General features: G+C 40.4%; 1 protein-coding gene across 1 annotated transcript in view; it reads left to right on the forward strand.

Moving 5' to 3' along the window:
- The window catches only part of LOC138018374 (MAM and LDL-receptor class A domain-containing protein 2-like), a 252,304-nt gene that overhangs the window by 168,798 nt on the left and 71,376 nt on the right, over positions 1-12,130 (forward strand). Inside the window, exons 93-96 of the mRNA XM_068864996.1 lie at positions 476-742; positions 2,591-2,842; positions 5,055-5,272; positions 5,781-5,973. Coding sequence (XP_068721097.1) covers positions 476-742; positions 2,591-2,842; positions 5,055-5,272; positions 5,781-5,973 — 930 coding nt within the window. The remainder of the gene's footprint in view (positions 1-475; positions 743-2,590; positions 2,843-5,054; positions 5,273-5,780; positions 5,974-12,130) is intronic.

The raw sequence follows: 12,130 nt of genomic DNA on the forward strand, positions 1-12,130 counted from the left end.
AGCTCGCGAAGCAAAACGTCGATCTCTTACTTTAGGAGTCCTCAAGGAATAAATCAAATCGAAAAGGATGTCTTTTAAAAACAACTTCAAAAATAGTCTCAGGTACTGAAGCTGAATGGTAACGTGTACATTCATCATGTGGCGTCTTACGGGAGCTGTCAACACTCGTTTTAATCATGCAAGTACAAATAAATCTATTTGGACTGCATAGTGGATACGTTTTGATCAATCTGTCCCTCCATCCTTCTCCCTCCTCGAACTGCCAGGCACTCATGTGTGAGGATATTATCCATTCTATCATTCTAATGATTTGTTGGAGTGTATAGGCTTCAGGACGCCTTGTTTAGCTTAGTCATAGGTTAACCTATCTATTATTCATTCGAAAAAATAACCTTTGCAAGCAGTTCGGTGCCTTTCCAGTGGCAACATGTTGGGATACGAAAAGAACTTGCATTTGTTATCATTTATTTCTTAGGCTACTATCTTTACATGGAGGCCAGTGGCCAGAGGTTTGGGGATCGTGCCAGGCTTACCAGTCCAAATCTTATTGGGCAATGTAGTTTGCGGATGTTTTATCATATGTTTGGTCGCCATGTAAATGGTCTGGTAGTTTATATGCGCACTAAATTAAATGGACCACTAATAACACTTGGGAACATGTCCGGCAGTCTGGGAGACAACTGGATTCGATCTGTGGTGAATGCGAGCAATGGAAATCAGCCCTTCCAACTTATCATTGAAGGTCAGTTTAAATGCAATGGGTGTTAGCGCTGACTGAGTAAAAGTTGTATTCATTTGCATAATAATTTTTGGTATCGAGATAACTCATCCTAGCGTGGATTGATTGTAAGTATGGTGGTCGGGTTGTGTGTAATTTCGTGTGAAAAAAACTGCTGTAGACAGCTCTGAAATCAGTTGCAAAAGCTAGATGCTGAGGGATCAACGAAATTATTTGACGCAGCCACTGTCAAATGTTAAGGCCGGAATAAGGCCTCGTTCCAAATAGGACGAGTATTTAAGGTGGTTGGTTTTGATGTCAGCTATTTTTATGTCCTGTTACAAGGCTGTTAAAGCCAGTTCTGTAATCGATTGACTAATCGAAAAATGGTTTTTCGCGTAAGTTAACTTTAGCCTCGCGAGATAATTAACTGTTGGAAATAACTGTGCAATTGCCTTGGTTTCGGATGGGATGGGAAGCAAAATTTGGGCTGTTTTTTTAACTGAATGCAATTACGTATGCTTGTTTTCTCGCGCCTATCGTCTCCTGTTTGCATTAAGTGCATTTTTATTGGATCATTTGATGTCTGCGTCTGTCTTAAATTGCCACGAGAACTACCACAGCCTTTTGCAAAGGTAAGCGCAAGCGCCAACAATACAAGGAATTGGAAAAAAAAATCATTCCGTTCCTTGGCTCTTGTGTTGACGTGTAAACAGAGCAACGCAAACGCGAATGTCCTATGCCAATTCGGTTGAAGTTGAAACCAAGATGGCTCTCTCGCATTTTAAGTAAAAATTAAGTCCGTTTTGATTTTACCTTTGTGTCTAACCTTCCTTGCGTTGGCGTCCTTCGCGTTAACATTTCTTGCTTTTTCCTTCGCGTCGCTAGTGTGAATCAAGCTTGAATATTGTGCTACTCTCGTTATTGTGATGTTCAACAGAAAACAGTTCACTCGACCATCGGCAGATATGTCCAGAAATGCAAGTAATAGGCCTTAATAACATGGCGGCATGTTGAGTCCCGAGGGATTGAAAACTGTTGTTTTTGCGCACCGAAACTCGTTCCCAAACATTTCATCTCGACGCTCCGGGTACGAAATCTGCTGTCTGTGGCCAATATGGCCGCCACGCGAGTAAGGTCCATTAGATAAACGCGGATTTCAATAAGCGTCACAAGGTGTCCCCTTGCTCTTCTCCTTAACATCAACATCACTCTTGTCTCGGAGTACAGACAATAAACGTAACAAAGTGTCCCCCAAACGTTGCTTCTCAAATGAGGATAAGCAGCTGCGTGTACCCTAAGCTGAAAATAACGCTAACCTTTACCGTTACGTCATTGTTGGACTTGAAATAGGTAGCACTCGCTTGGACTTAAGGCCCCAGGAAACATTTCTTGCGGAAGCAAAATTTGCTTCCCGAGAAGCAAAAATGTTTCAGAATTTGTTGCGCGCCGAAGAAACATTGCGGGAAACATTGTGTCCACAACAGTGTTTCCTCTTTTGCGGGCGCTTTTTGAAGGGACACTTCCTGTTGGATGTTAAAATTCGGCGTGCATCTAATTGCTTGCATATCCGGACGTACGTTACCAACGGTGGTATCGTTTTGCCGAGACAAAAGAAAACATTGCAGAAATTAAAGACAAGACGGCAGCCTGTGAACGCAGATCTGTTTCTGGCTCACAAAATTGTTCGATCGTGCCAATTTTCATTTTTAACGAACCTTTTCGTTTTAAAGTGAGGTTCACGTCTCCGCTGTTCCTGATTTAAGTTTCATTACCAACATAGCCGCCGACCGATTTTTGTCCTTGAACTTGAGCACAATAAAATAAAAATGAATGCAATCCATAGTTAACTTAAATTGTCGTTTCTTGTAGGTGTTAGAGGCAGGGGATATCAAGGTGATATCGCTATTGACGATCTTAGCATTGCTGTTGAACCCAAATGCCAACCATTCACTGGTTCTCTGCCAGGAGTTGGCTCAACAGTGACACCTGTTACCACGATTGCTCCAAACAACTGTATTCTACCAGAGGTTCCCTGTGTCAGCGATGGTAGATGTATAGCGACAAGCAAAGTCTGTGATTTCAACTTGGATTGTGCCGATGGCTCAGATGAAAGGTTCTGCCGTAAGTATGAATAATAATAATAATAATAATAATAATATAATAATAATAATAATAATAATAATAATATAATAATAATAATAATAATAATAATAATAATAATAATAATAATTGTGGGATATCAATGTTCAGTGTGACAATGTGATAGAGGCAAGAAGACCAGAAATAATTGTAATTGACATGAAAGAGCGAAAGGGGATAATCATCGATATTGCTGTACCAGCTGATGTAAGAGTAGGGGAAAAAGAAAGGGAAAAAGTGGAAAAATACCAGGACTTAAAGACTGAGATCGGAAGACTGTGGAAACTCAAAATGGTAGAAGTCGTACCTGTAGTGAAAGGAGCCCTTGGAAGTGTCACCAAACGATTTGATAGGTGGATTGGAAAGCTAGGGATTCCATTCAATGTTGGAGTAATGCAATGGGTGTTAGCGCTGAATGAGTAAAACTTGGATTCATTTCCATAATAATTTTTGGTATCGAGATAACTCATCCTAGCGTGGATTGATTGTAAGTATGGTGGTCGGGTTGTGTGTAATTTCGTGTGAAAGAAACTGCTGTAGACAGCTCTGAAATCAGTTGCAAAAGCTAGATGCTGAGGGATCAACGAAATTATTTGACGCAGCCACTGTCAAATATTAAGGCCGGAATAAGGCCTCGTTCCAAATAGGACGAGTATTTAAGGTGGTTGGTTTTGATGTCAGCTATTTTTATGTCCTGTTACAAGACTGTTAAAGCCAGTTCTGAAATCGATTGACTAATCGAAAACTGGTGTTGTGGCAACTCAAAATGGTAGAAGTCGTACCTGTAGTGATAGGAGCCCTTGGAAGTGTCACCAAACGATTTGATAGGTGGATTGGAAAGCTAGGGATACCATTCAATGTTGGAGTAATGCAAAAAACTGCCTTGTTGGGAACTGCAAGGATATTGAGGAAAGTGTTGGAAATGTGAAGAAGAGATAATTCTGTTAGCCTTTGGTCATTTGTTAGGACTCGCCTAACAGAAGAAAAGACGGCAATGACAACAGCCAGAGCATGATGTTGAAACTTAATAATAATAATAATAATAATAATAATAATAATAATAATAATAATAATAATAATAATAACAATAAAAATATGATACAGGTTCTATATCCAATGTTCAACTCCGATGTTAAAAACTCTTAAAATACAACAAAAATGTACACATAAGATTGCATCATATAAATAAGAAATGAAAAATGTAATAGTAGAAGAGTCTGAAATTAGATCAATAATATCCCTTATGAAATAAATATGTTTGTATAATAAGATCAATAATGCACGCATTTTGCTTATTCCTTACCTATGATCGAAACGAATAGTTTCCATTTTGCCGTGCGTCTGTTAAGTAACAGGGAGCTTTAGCAACGGCAACGGCAACGAGAACGGCAAGGAGAACTTCATCTCAAAACATAAATTTGCGTCATTCTTATCACTCACTTCGTGACTATTCCAAGGAAATGGACAAAAAATGTAAAACGCACGTGCAGAGCTTGCAAAGCTTTTGCTTTTGTCCACCAAATATGACAATTTGTGACGTTCTCGTTGCCGTCGCCGTTGACGTCTCTAAAACTTCCTAATAGGGAGCTTAAGCACGCGCGTTTTTGAGACGCGGACGGCAACCGGAAAAAAATATTTCGCGCGCTAGGACAGTGGTGTCTCCCAGATTTTTATACTAATCATCTCTAATGGAGAAAAGATACTTGGCAATGTAAATGTGGTTGTGCGAAGACATGTTAAAAAGGAAAACAGCTCACTTCCGGTTGCCGTCCGCGTCTCAAACACGCGCATGCTTAAGCTCCCTAAAAGATCACAGAAGACACCAAAATATGGTAAGAACGTTAGTGACACTCGGCTATCAGCTCGTATGCCACTTGTTTGTTCTTACCACATATTGACGTCATTTGTGATCTGTTACTGAACAGACGCACGGCAACATGGAATCTATTTGTTCACTTGAGTTACGTGAAGAAAATAGAGATTACTTCATTGAAAGCACGCGCGTACGGGATTTTCACACGAGTTGGTGAAGTATCTGAAATCGAATGAGTGAGTGCAGCGAACGAGTGAGATTTCTGATACAAAACCAACGCGGGAAGGTAAGGTTCTCCCTCGCGTGCAGAACAATTGGGGTAGATACGCAGACTCCTTTAGTCATATATGTCTAATGAGGTACCGTCTTTCTTGTTCACAGCGAATACGTGCACATTCGAGAGCAATCAGTGCGGCTGGATAAATACTGACAAAGACCACTTTGATTGGAGTCGCAAGCGAGGCAGAACACCAAGTTTTGGTACAGGGCCCTCGGTAGACCATACCACTGGTACCAATCAAGGTTATTTCATGTATATTGAGACAACATTCGGCCGTATTGGAGACAGGGCCAGGTTGTTAAGCCCTCAATTCAAGAAGGTAAGGTTTTCGTTATGTCCAAGATTGCAAGTAACTCGGTGCAAGCTCCAATTTGATAAACGTGACGAAGAATCTACTTCGGATTTATGGCAATCGAGTGGACGTTAGCGATAGGAATTTTGTTATTTCCCTCATTCACACAATGCAATACGTTTTGGAGGGTTCTTTACATAAAAAAAACAATACAAGTTATTAATTTTTCGGACTGTATCGTGCTTCAGTGAACTGGATATCCATTGCTTTAATGCAAATAAGTTCCCCCCCCCCCCCCCCCCCCCCCCACCCCCTCAAATGAACTGTATTATGGAATTGGGGAAAATAGCGAATACTTCGGGGAGTTTCAAAGCAATCGGCAGGCATCACATTACGTGTAGCCGTGGACCCCCCAACAACTCCCGACGGTGTTGGAAGTAAGTTGTCTTTGAATCACATAAATATTCAGCATACGTAGTTTATCCTAAAAGAATTAATCACCGCATTAGGGTTTTCTCTTCTTTTCTTTTACAAGGCGCATTCCAACTGTAAGATGACTTTCTGGTACCACATGTATGGCTCCTCCATTGGATCGCTCAGTGTCTACATGAACACAAGCAATAGACTGACGCTCTGGTGGAGGAAATCTCGTAACAAAGGTAACAGATGGCTGCAAGGAGTCGTTGGAATTGGAAAGAAGAGCCAACCGTTCCAAGTTCTTTTCCAGGGTAAGGGATTAATGTAGGTAACTAGAAGCGTTCCGTTACTTCTAGTGTATTGCTTTCTCAGAGCATCCATATTTAGAATGCCTTCTGTCGCAACTTATTGTCAATATAGCCAATCAATACGCGAGGCCTCTTATTACGTCACAGGCGTATAAATGAAATTTGCAATTTACAAGGGAAATAGCAATTCAAAAATAACGAGCGATGAATTGGCCAAGTTCGATGTATCAATATTCAAGCATAGCTACGAGGCTTTATGGTTAAATTTCACGGCTCAGTTCTGTTTTCTTGTCTCACAAGCCTCAAGGGAGATTTCTAAACAAAACAATATTCAAATTTAACCATAAAGCCTCATATCATGTGAATATTGATATATCGAACGTGGCCTATTAGTTATGTACTGTTTAAAAGACGAGCAGCAGTTTTTTGACCGGATAAAACACGTGCTGCGAGTTTTTTCAACGCCTTCAAAAACATTCATGGTTAGGACCGGTTTTTGAGGAGAATAGAACAGGTTGTTGTTCTTGTGATTTCGGTCTTATCGGAGTGTCAGATTCCCAGTACAGCAGTTGGGAGGGGCGGGGGGTATCAAAATAATATTGACTGAGGCGCCTCACCACAGAGAAAGATGTGTAAACCACCATGAGACTGCATGTGATATGTGCGGTGTATACCCATTACCATAAGTATCAGTTGTTTACTCGTAGTCATAAGTTCCTGATAACAGTCAGTGTCTTGATCACCTCTACTGAAGACACAACGCAGGAATGTCAAATCTTTGGATCGCGATTGGTAACTTTGGAAGTAACGTTCATAAATCTTCTAACTTGAGTAACATCGAACTGTGTCCAAATAGTAGCGTTTTGGTGAATCACGTAGTTCTTGTGAGATGTCTGTTCCAAGTACCATGTATCTCAAACTGTAGCTGTGTTGGATAATGCGCATGGTAAGGTCACAATTGTTCAGAAACTGTCTTCGATAGTTTGGCCTTTTTTTGTTCACTTTGGCTTTTCACAGCTACATGTATGAACTCATGGTAAAGTACGTCCAATTTTCTTAATTTATGTGCCTTGACGGTGGATCGCTTTGTATTGATAGTTCTCAGATTGTACGCTCGTCACGGATGGTCAATTTAATCGGGCCATCGACAGTATTCATAAATGGCCACCAAGAAATTACTCTTTTGTCTTTGTGCTAATTATCCTCACTAGCCTCGTTCGCAAGAACAAAATCCAATACAATTTTTACTCCAAAGTGAGGCTATGGAGGATGATTAGCACAAAAACAACAGAGTAATTTCTTGGTGGCGATTTATGAATACCACTCTTGCCTCCGTGCAATCAATATTTTGCTAAGCTCGTTTTCTCGCACCTTACTGCAACTTACGTCGCCTTGTTCTTTTCAGGGGGCTTTTCCCACTTCAATTTATGGCTCTCGTGCTTCCGGCTATAAATTGAACTTGAAGATGCGGGCCATAACTTTCAGTTATGCAACTTAAAGTGCTACTGTGACCGAAATATCAACTTTTCGTTTTCTTTGAATTTCAAAACTACGTGAACTACACACTAAGACATCTGTTTACTGATTTTAACTGGAATTTTTGCTATTTAATAGTCCGTCATTACTAATTTTAAAATCTTGAGAGAACTGGATCGAGGAGGAAATGACGTCAAAGACTCACCAGTTTAAGATTGCAATACGTGTGTACGCGGCTGAATTGATAAATACAGCGCGGGAGTTTCGGGCTTTCAGACTTCTTAACTCGTTTTTTGCTCATATAAACAAGCTGCATTTACACGCTGAAATTTTAAGCCAGTGTGTAAATGATATCACTTTCCCCAAATCCAACCCTTCTGAGGTCCAATGGGTCAGTTGTGAACTTGAGTAATGGCGGGCCGTGAAATCCGAAAGTTACACTCGAAGTAAACAGCCTTTGGATAAAAATCAAAGCTCAAACTTTTGCCAGTCAGGTGTTAAGCGAACGCACTTTCAAAATCTGAAGAAAAAAAAGAAAACGATTTTTGATCATAGTAGCACTTAAAAGCCAGGGCGCAATGTTATTTTTTTGGCGTAAATGACGAAAACCGAATTGGTTTCTTTGTAGGCATCCGTGGCCGATGGTTTACAGGAGACATCGCTATTGATGACATTCAGTTTGTTGATTGTGCCCTCCCCCCTGTTGTTAGCAGTTGTCCTGCTCAATCCAAAACCTGTACACGGAAATCTTGTGTTAGCAATGATTATGTCTGTGATTACAACGATGACTGTGGTGATAATTCGGATGAAACTCAATGTGGTATGTAAAGTTCCTTTGTTTATCCTGGTTTGTTAAGTTTTGAAGTCCAGAAAAGATTGATGAAATGCATAATTTTCTCCAGGTACCGCGCACTGGCGAGGAGGAAGTGCTGGCTTTGTAATGACATCTGAAAATGGTTAGACTGCCTAGTCTTCTCGGATGAGGACGATAAACCGTAGGCCCCGTCTCACAACCCCTCATTGTTCATAAACCTGTGGGACGTAAAAGAATCTACACGCTATTCTCAAAGAGTAGGGCATGGAGAGATATGATGATGATGATGTGATAATGTGGGATCTCTTTTCAACCACTAATGTAATTAGTAATCAACAGGGCGAACCTCCATAGTTCTTGTGCTTATTCTAGAGTCGCTGGTGCAAACCAGTCTTAGCGGTTACGGTACTTGCCTTGATTATTTTTTCTGAGCCCTTCGCGAGTCCCTTTGTTTTCCTGTGTGTTGACTCCGCTTTCTTAAAATATTTGGAAGTAGACTTTTCTCCCTTGCAAGTGTCTCTTTATAACGATTATCATATGGCTTTGAATGTGTGTTGTTTACAAGAAAGATATACTGTCACGCTTTAACCGAAAACGATGGTTCAAAGCGGTCTTGCAAGAATTGTCACCACCCTCTCTCCTCCCATTCTCTCTGAACTTGAGACAACGGTGCTGGGTTTCCTCTCATTTAATTCTTCTTATAGGTGCGTACGCAACGAGATGTGACTTTTCTCGAGGATATTGTGATTGGACACAGAGTAGTGAAGATAACTTTGACTGGCGGCGAAGGAAAGGTTGGTGCATCCTATTGACCCTCTTAATTGGTCATTAATACCTTTTGAATTGTGAAACCGACGCCGGTCCGCGAGAGTTAGAGGCCCACGTTCACCCTACAGGCATTGCGTGCCGTGGAACAATTTTCGTACTTAAAGGCCCACATTCGCCCAAACGTCATTGCGCACCGTGACTGAATTTTGTGTAACACGAAATTACCTAAATATCTGACATGTTGTTTCCTGCGTGATTCGCCTGAGTGCCTGTAGCCAATCACATCACGTATTTCGACAAGTCGTCATTTGAAAAACAAAAACAAACGACCGCAATGACCTTTGGGTGAAGGTGGGCCTTTAAAAATCCCGTCAAAGCTGAAATTCATCCAATCAGATCGCTGCAATAAGCAATGCGAATTTGGATAACAAAAGCAGACGGTCGAAAAGCCTCTCGGATCGAAGGTGGCCCTTTAATCAAAGTCTAGGAGCATTTCTTTTGGGACATTTTTAGTATTACTTTCGGTTTTTAAGCGAAGCTATGATCCTCGAAGTTATGAACGCAAAGTTTAACCTCTTAAGCGCAAGGTTATCGTTATCTAATCAATCAGCCGGGAAAAAAGTACAGTACTGAATTTTGAAAGTGTATTGCATAAGCTCTCTCTGAAAATTTCAACGGGATATTCCCGATAATCTCTGAGCAATGATGCTTTGAAAATTCGAAATTTTAGAAAGAATGTATGGGGTGATTAGTGCTTTTGCCACCCAAGAATTTATCAGTGTTTGATGGCTAATAACTGGCTCGTTATGAAAGCTAAAAGATTTGGAGAGTTAACAAGTCTAACAATTTAAGTTCTTTTACTTTTTGAAGTCAATTTGTATATTAGAATAATGCCTTTTGTGAGCAAACTCAACTGTAAATAACGACGTCAGGAAAGATTCCCTGATACGATTGCAAGGTGATTGTAGCATGCTTGATTTCAAATACGATTTGAATATTGTGTGGATGAATTCTACATTTCAATACAGTAAATCCCTGCAAGTAAGAACCTTCCATTTTAAAATTTAGCCTAAACCGATTCTTACATAAATGGTAATTAACAAGAGTTTAGTCTATCTATTTTCTTAAATAGAGCTAATCGGCTAACTCAATGTTGTACCCAATTCAAATCTCCCGGGATTAAGATTCTTTGTGTATTGTATTTGCATGATAATGTAGCATTCATATTTAAATGATATGGAAATACCTACGTTTCATTCCCAAAGGGTTTGAATTGGGTACAACATTAAGTTAGCCGATTAGGTCTATCGGTTCTTATTACCTGAAGGAAACAATGGCGTTGTAGAAAACAGAATTTAGTGGTATTCGGCCTTTATCCCCTATACAGCAGCCCTTTTTCCTCTATCCCTTAGAAAATATGAACCTGTTTCAAATGTTAGTGTCAACAGTTCTTGTTTAGAGGGCGTCTAACCGATAAATTTTAGGCTAACGTGTTCTTAAAAATAGGTTGTTACTAGCGGGATTTTACTGTATAGTAAGGGGCATCAATGGAGTTAGTGTGAATCGTGATCATATCTGGGTGACGAAAGAAAATGAAAAGAACATTCATTTGTCACTAACATCCAGTTTCGTGTTTTCAAGCCTTTCAAGCCGAGTCATATGCGTCAAATGAAAACAGAATGTGTTACTCTAACCGATTTTGTCGTAAGGAACAGTCGTTTATAAAACAGTGCATTCAGCGCTCCAGTTTCCAACATGGCGGAATCTCATGGTATTTATTGTCCAAACAGGTGCAACAGCCTCCTTCAACACTGGTCCGCCATCCGACCACACCACTCAGAATGGTTACTACACGTACATTGAAACATCTTGGCCGCGAAAATATGGTGACAAAGCATGGCTTGTCAGCCGGAACTTCCAGGGAATAGTCCCCGGTTCAAGTCCCTGCAAGCTCCGGTTCTTTTACCACATGTACGGTGACTCAGCGGAGAGCCTTAACGTGTACATTAGGACCTTCAGGAATGGATCGGCCCAACAAACAGTCTGGAGAAAAGTTGGCTCTCAGGGAGCTATTTGGAACAGGGCTGTTATTCAGCTGTCTTCAAACAAAGACTTTCAGGTTTTTGTTGTATTTTCTTATCAATTTTTGACAAATTTACCTTTTTTGCAGAAGCCAGGAATCCTTGCGGGAATGACAGAGTTGCGCCTACTTTCCTTGAGTGGGTCGATCCTCAAGTTAAATAAGACTAACTCCTAGATAGATTTCACCATCTCAAAGCACACAAATAAGGCAAATGACGTTTGAGACACTATTTCAGCAAATGGGTTAAAAATAGAGTGCCTTGCGTGGAGAGTTTTCTTCATTCTGTCTTAGTTGCCGAGTTGTAACATCAAAAGGGACTCTGGTCACTCGGTAACATTTCTTTCCGATATCACTTTCCCACGCGAAAGTAGTTAATTGAAAATGTGAAACACCGCAGTTAACAAAATAGCGAGACTGTTCAAGATACTGTCCTTAGGATTGGTAAGAAAGAAGACAAAAGTAAAGTCAGAAGAATTTGGCACGTCCTAGCCGAGCATAATAGGCTTTGCAGACTTTAGACAGAAAATATTGTTTGATTTCCATCGGAAAAGGTATGCAGATACTTTTGGAGAGTCAAAACAAGTGAATGTTTCGGGGTAGACTTTCATATGCCGGACCAAAATGGCAGAAGACGAAAGAACCATTGTTATTCTGACTAAGTATTGTTGGGTTTTGCTTTGTCTTTTGTTTCATGGACGTAATTATTCCGGATCCGGTATATGAAAGACAAGCCATGTTTTGGCGGTACAGCCTCTTTGTAGTGTTTAATGTCGTGCGCGTTTATCATGAATAACCCGCTTTTTTGCCGTCCAAGCTTTCTTTGAGGCAATGAGTTTTTAGAGTGAAAAGGAAAACCTGGTTGTAAACAGGATATGCATTTAAACATTGTTGTGGTTGGCATGGGTCGCTTGACTCTTGACTCAATCTGTGTTACAACTGATGATTGGTTGAAGGTTCCTTCTGTAATGATACAGTTCAATCCGAGTTGCGTGGCAGTACAAAAGTGCGTAGTTAATGTT

Source organism: Montipora capricornis, chromosome 10, assembly GCF_036669925.1.
Source record: "Montipora capricornis isolate CH-2021 chromosome 10, ASM3666992v2, whole genome shotgun sequence".
NCBI lineage: Eukaryota > Metazoa > Cnidaria > Anthozoa > Scleractinia > Acroporidae > Montipora > Montipora capricornis.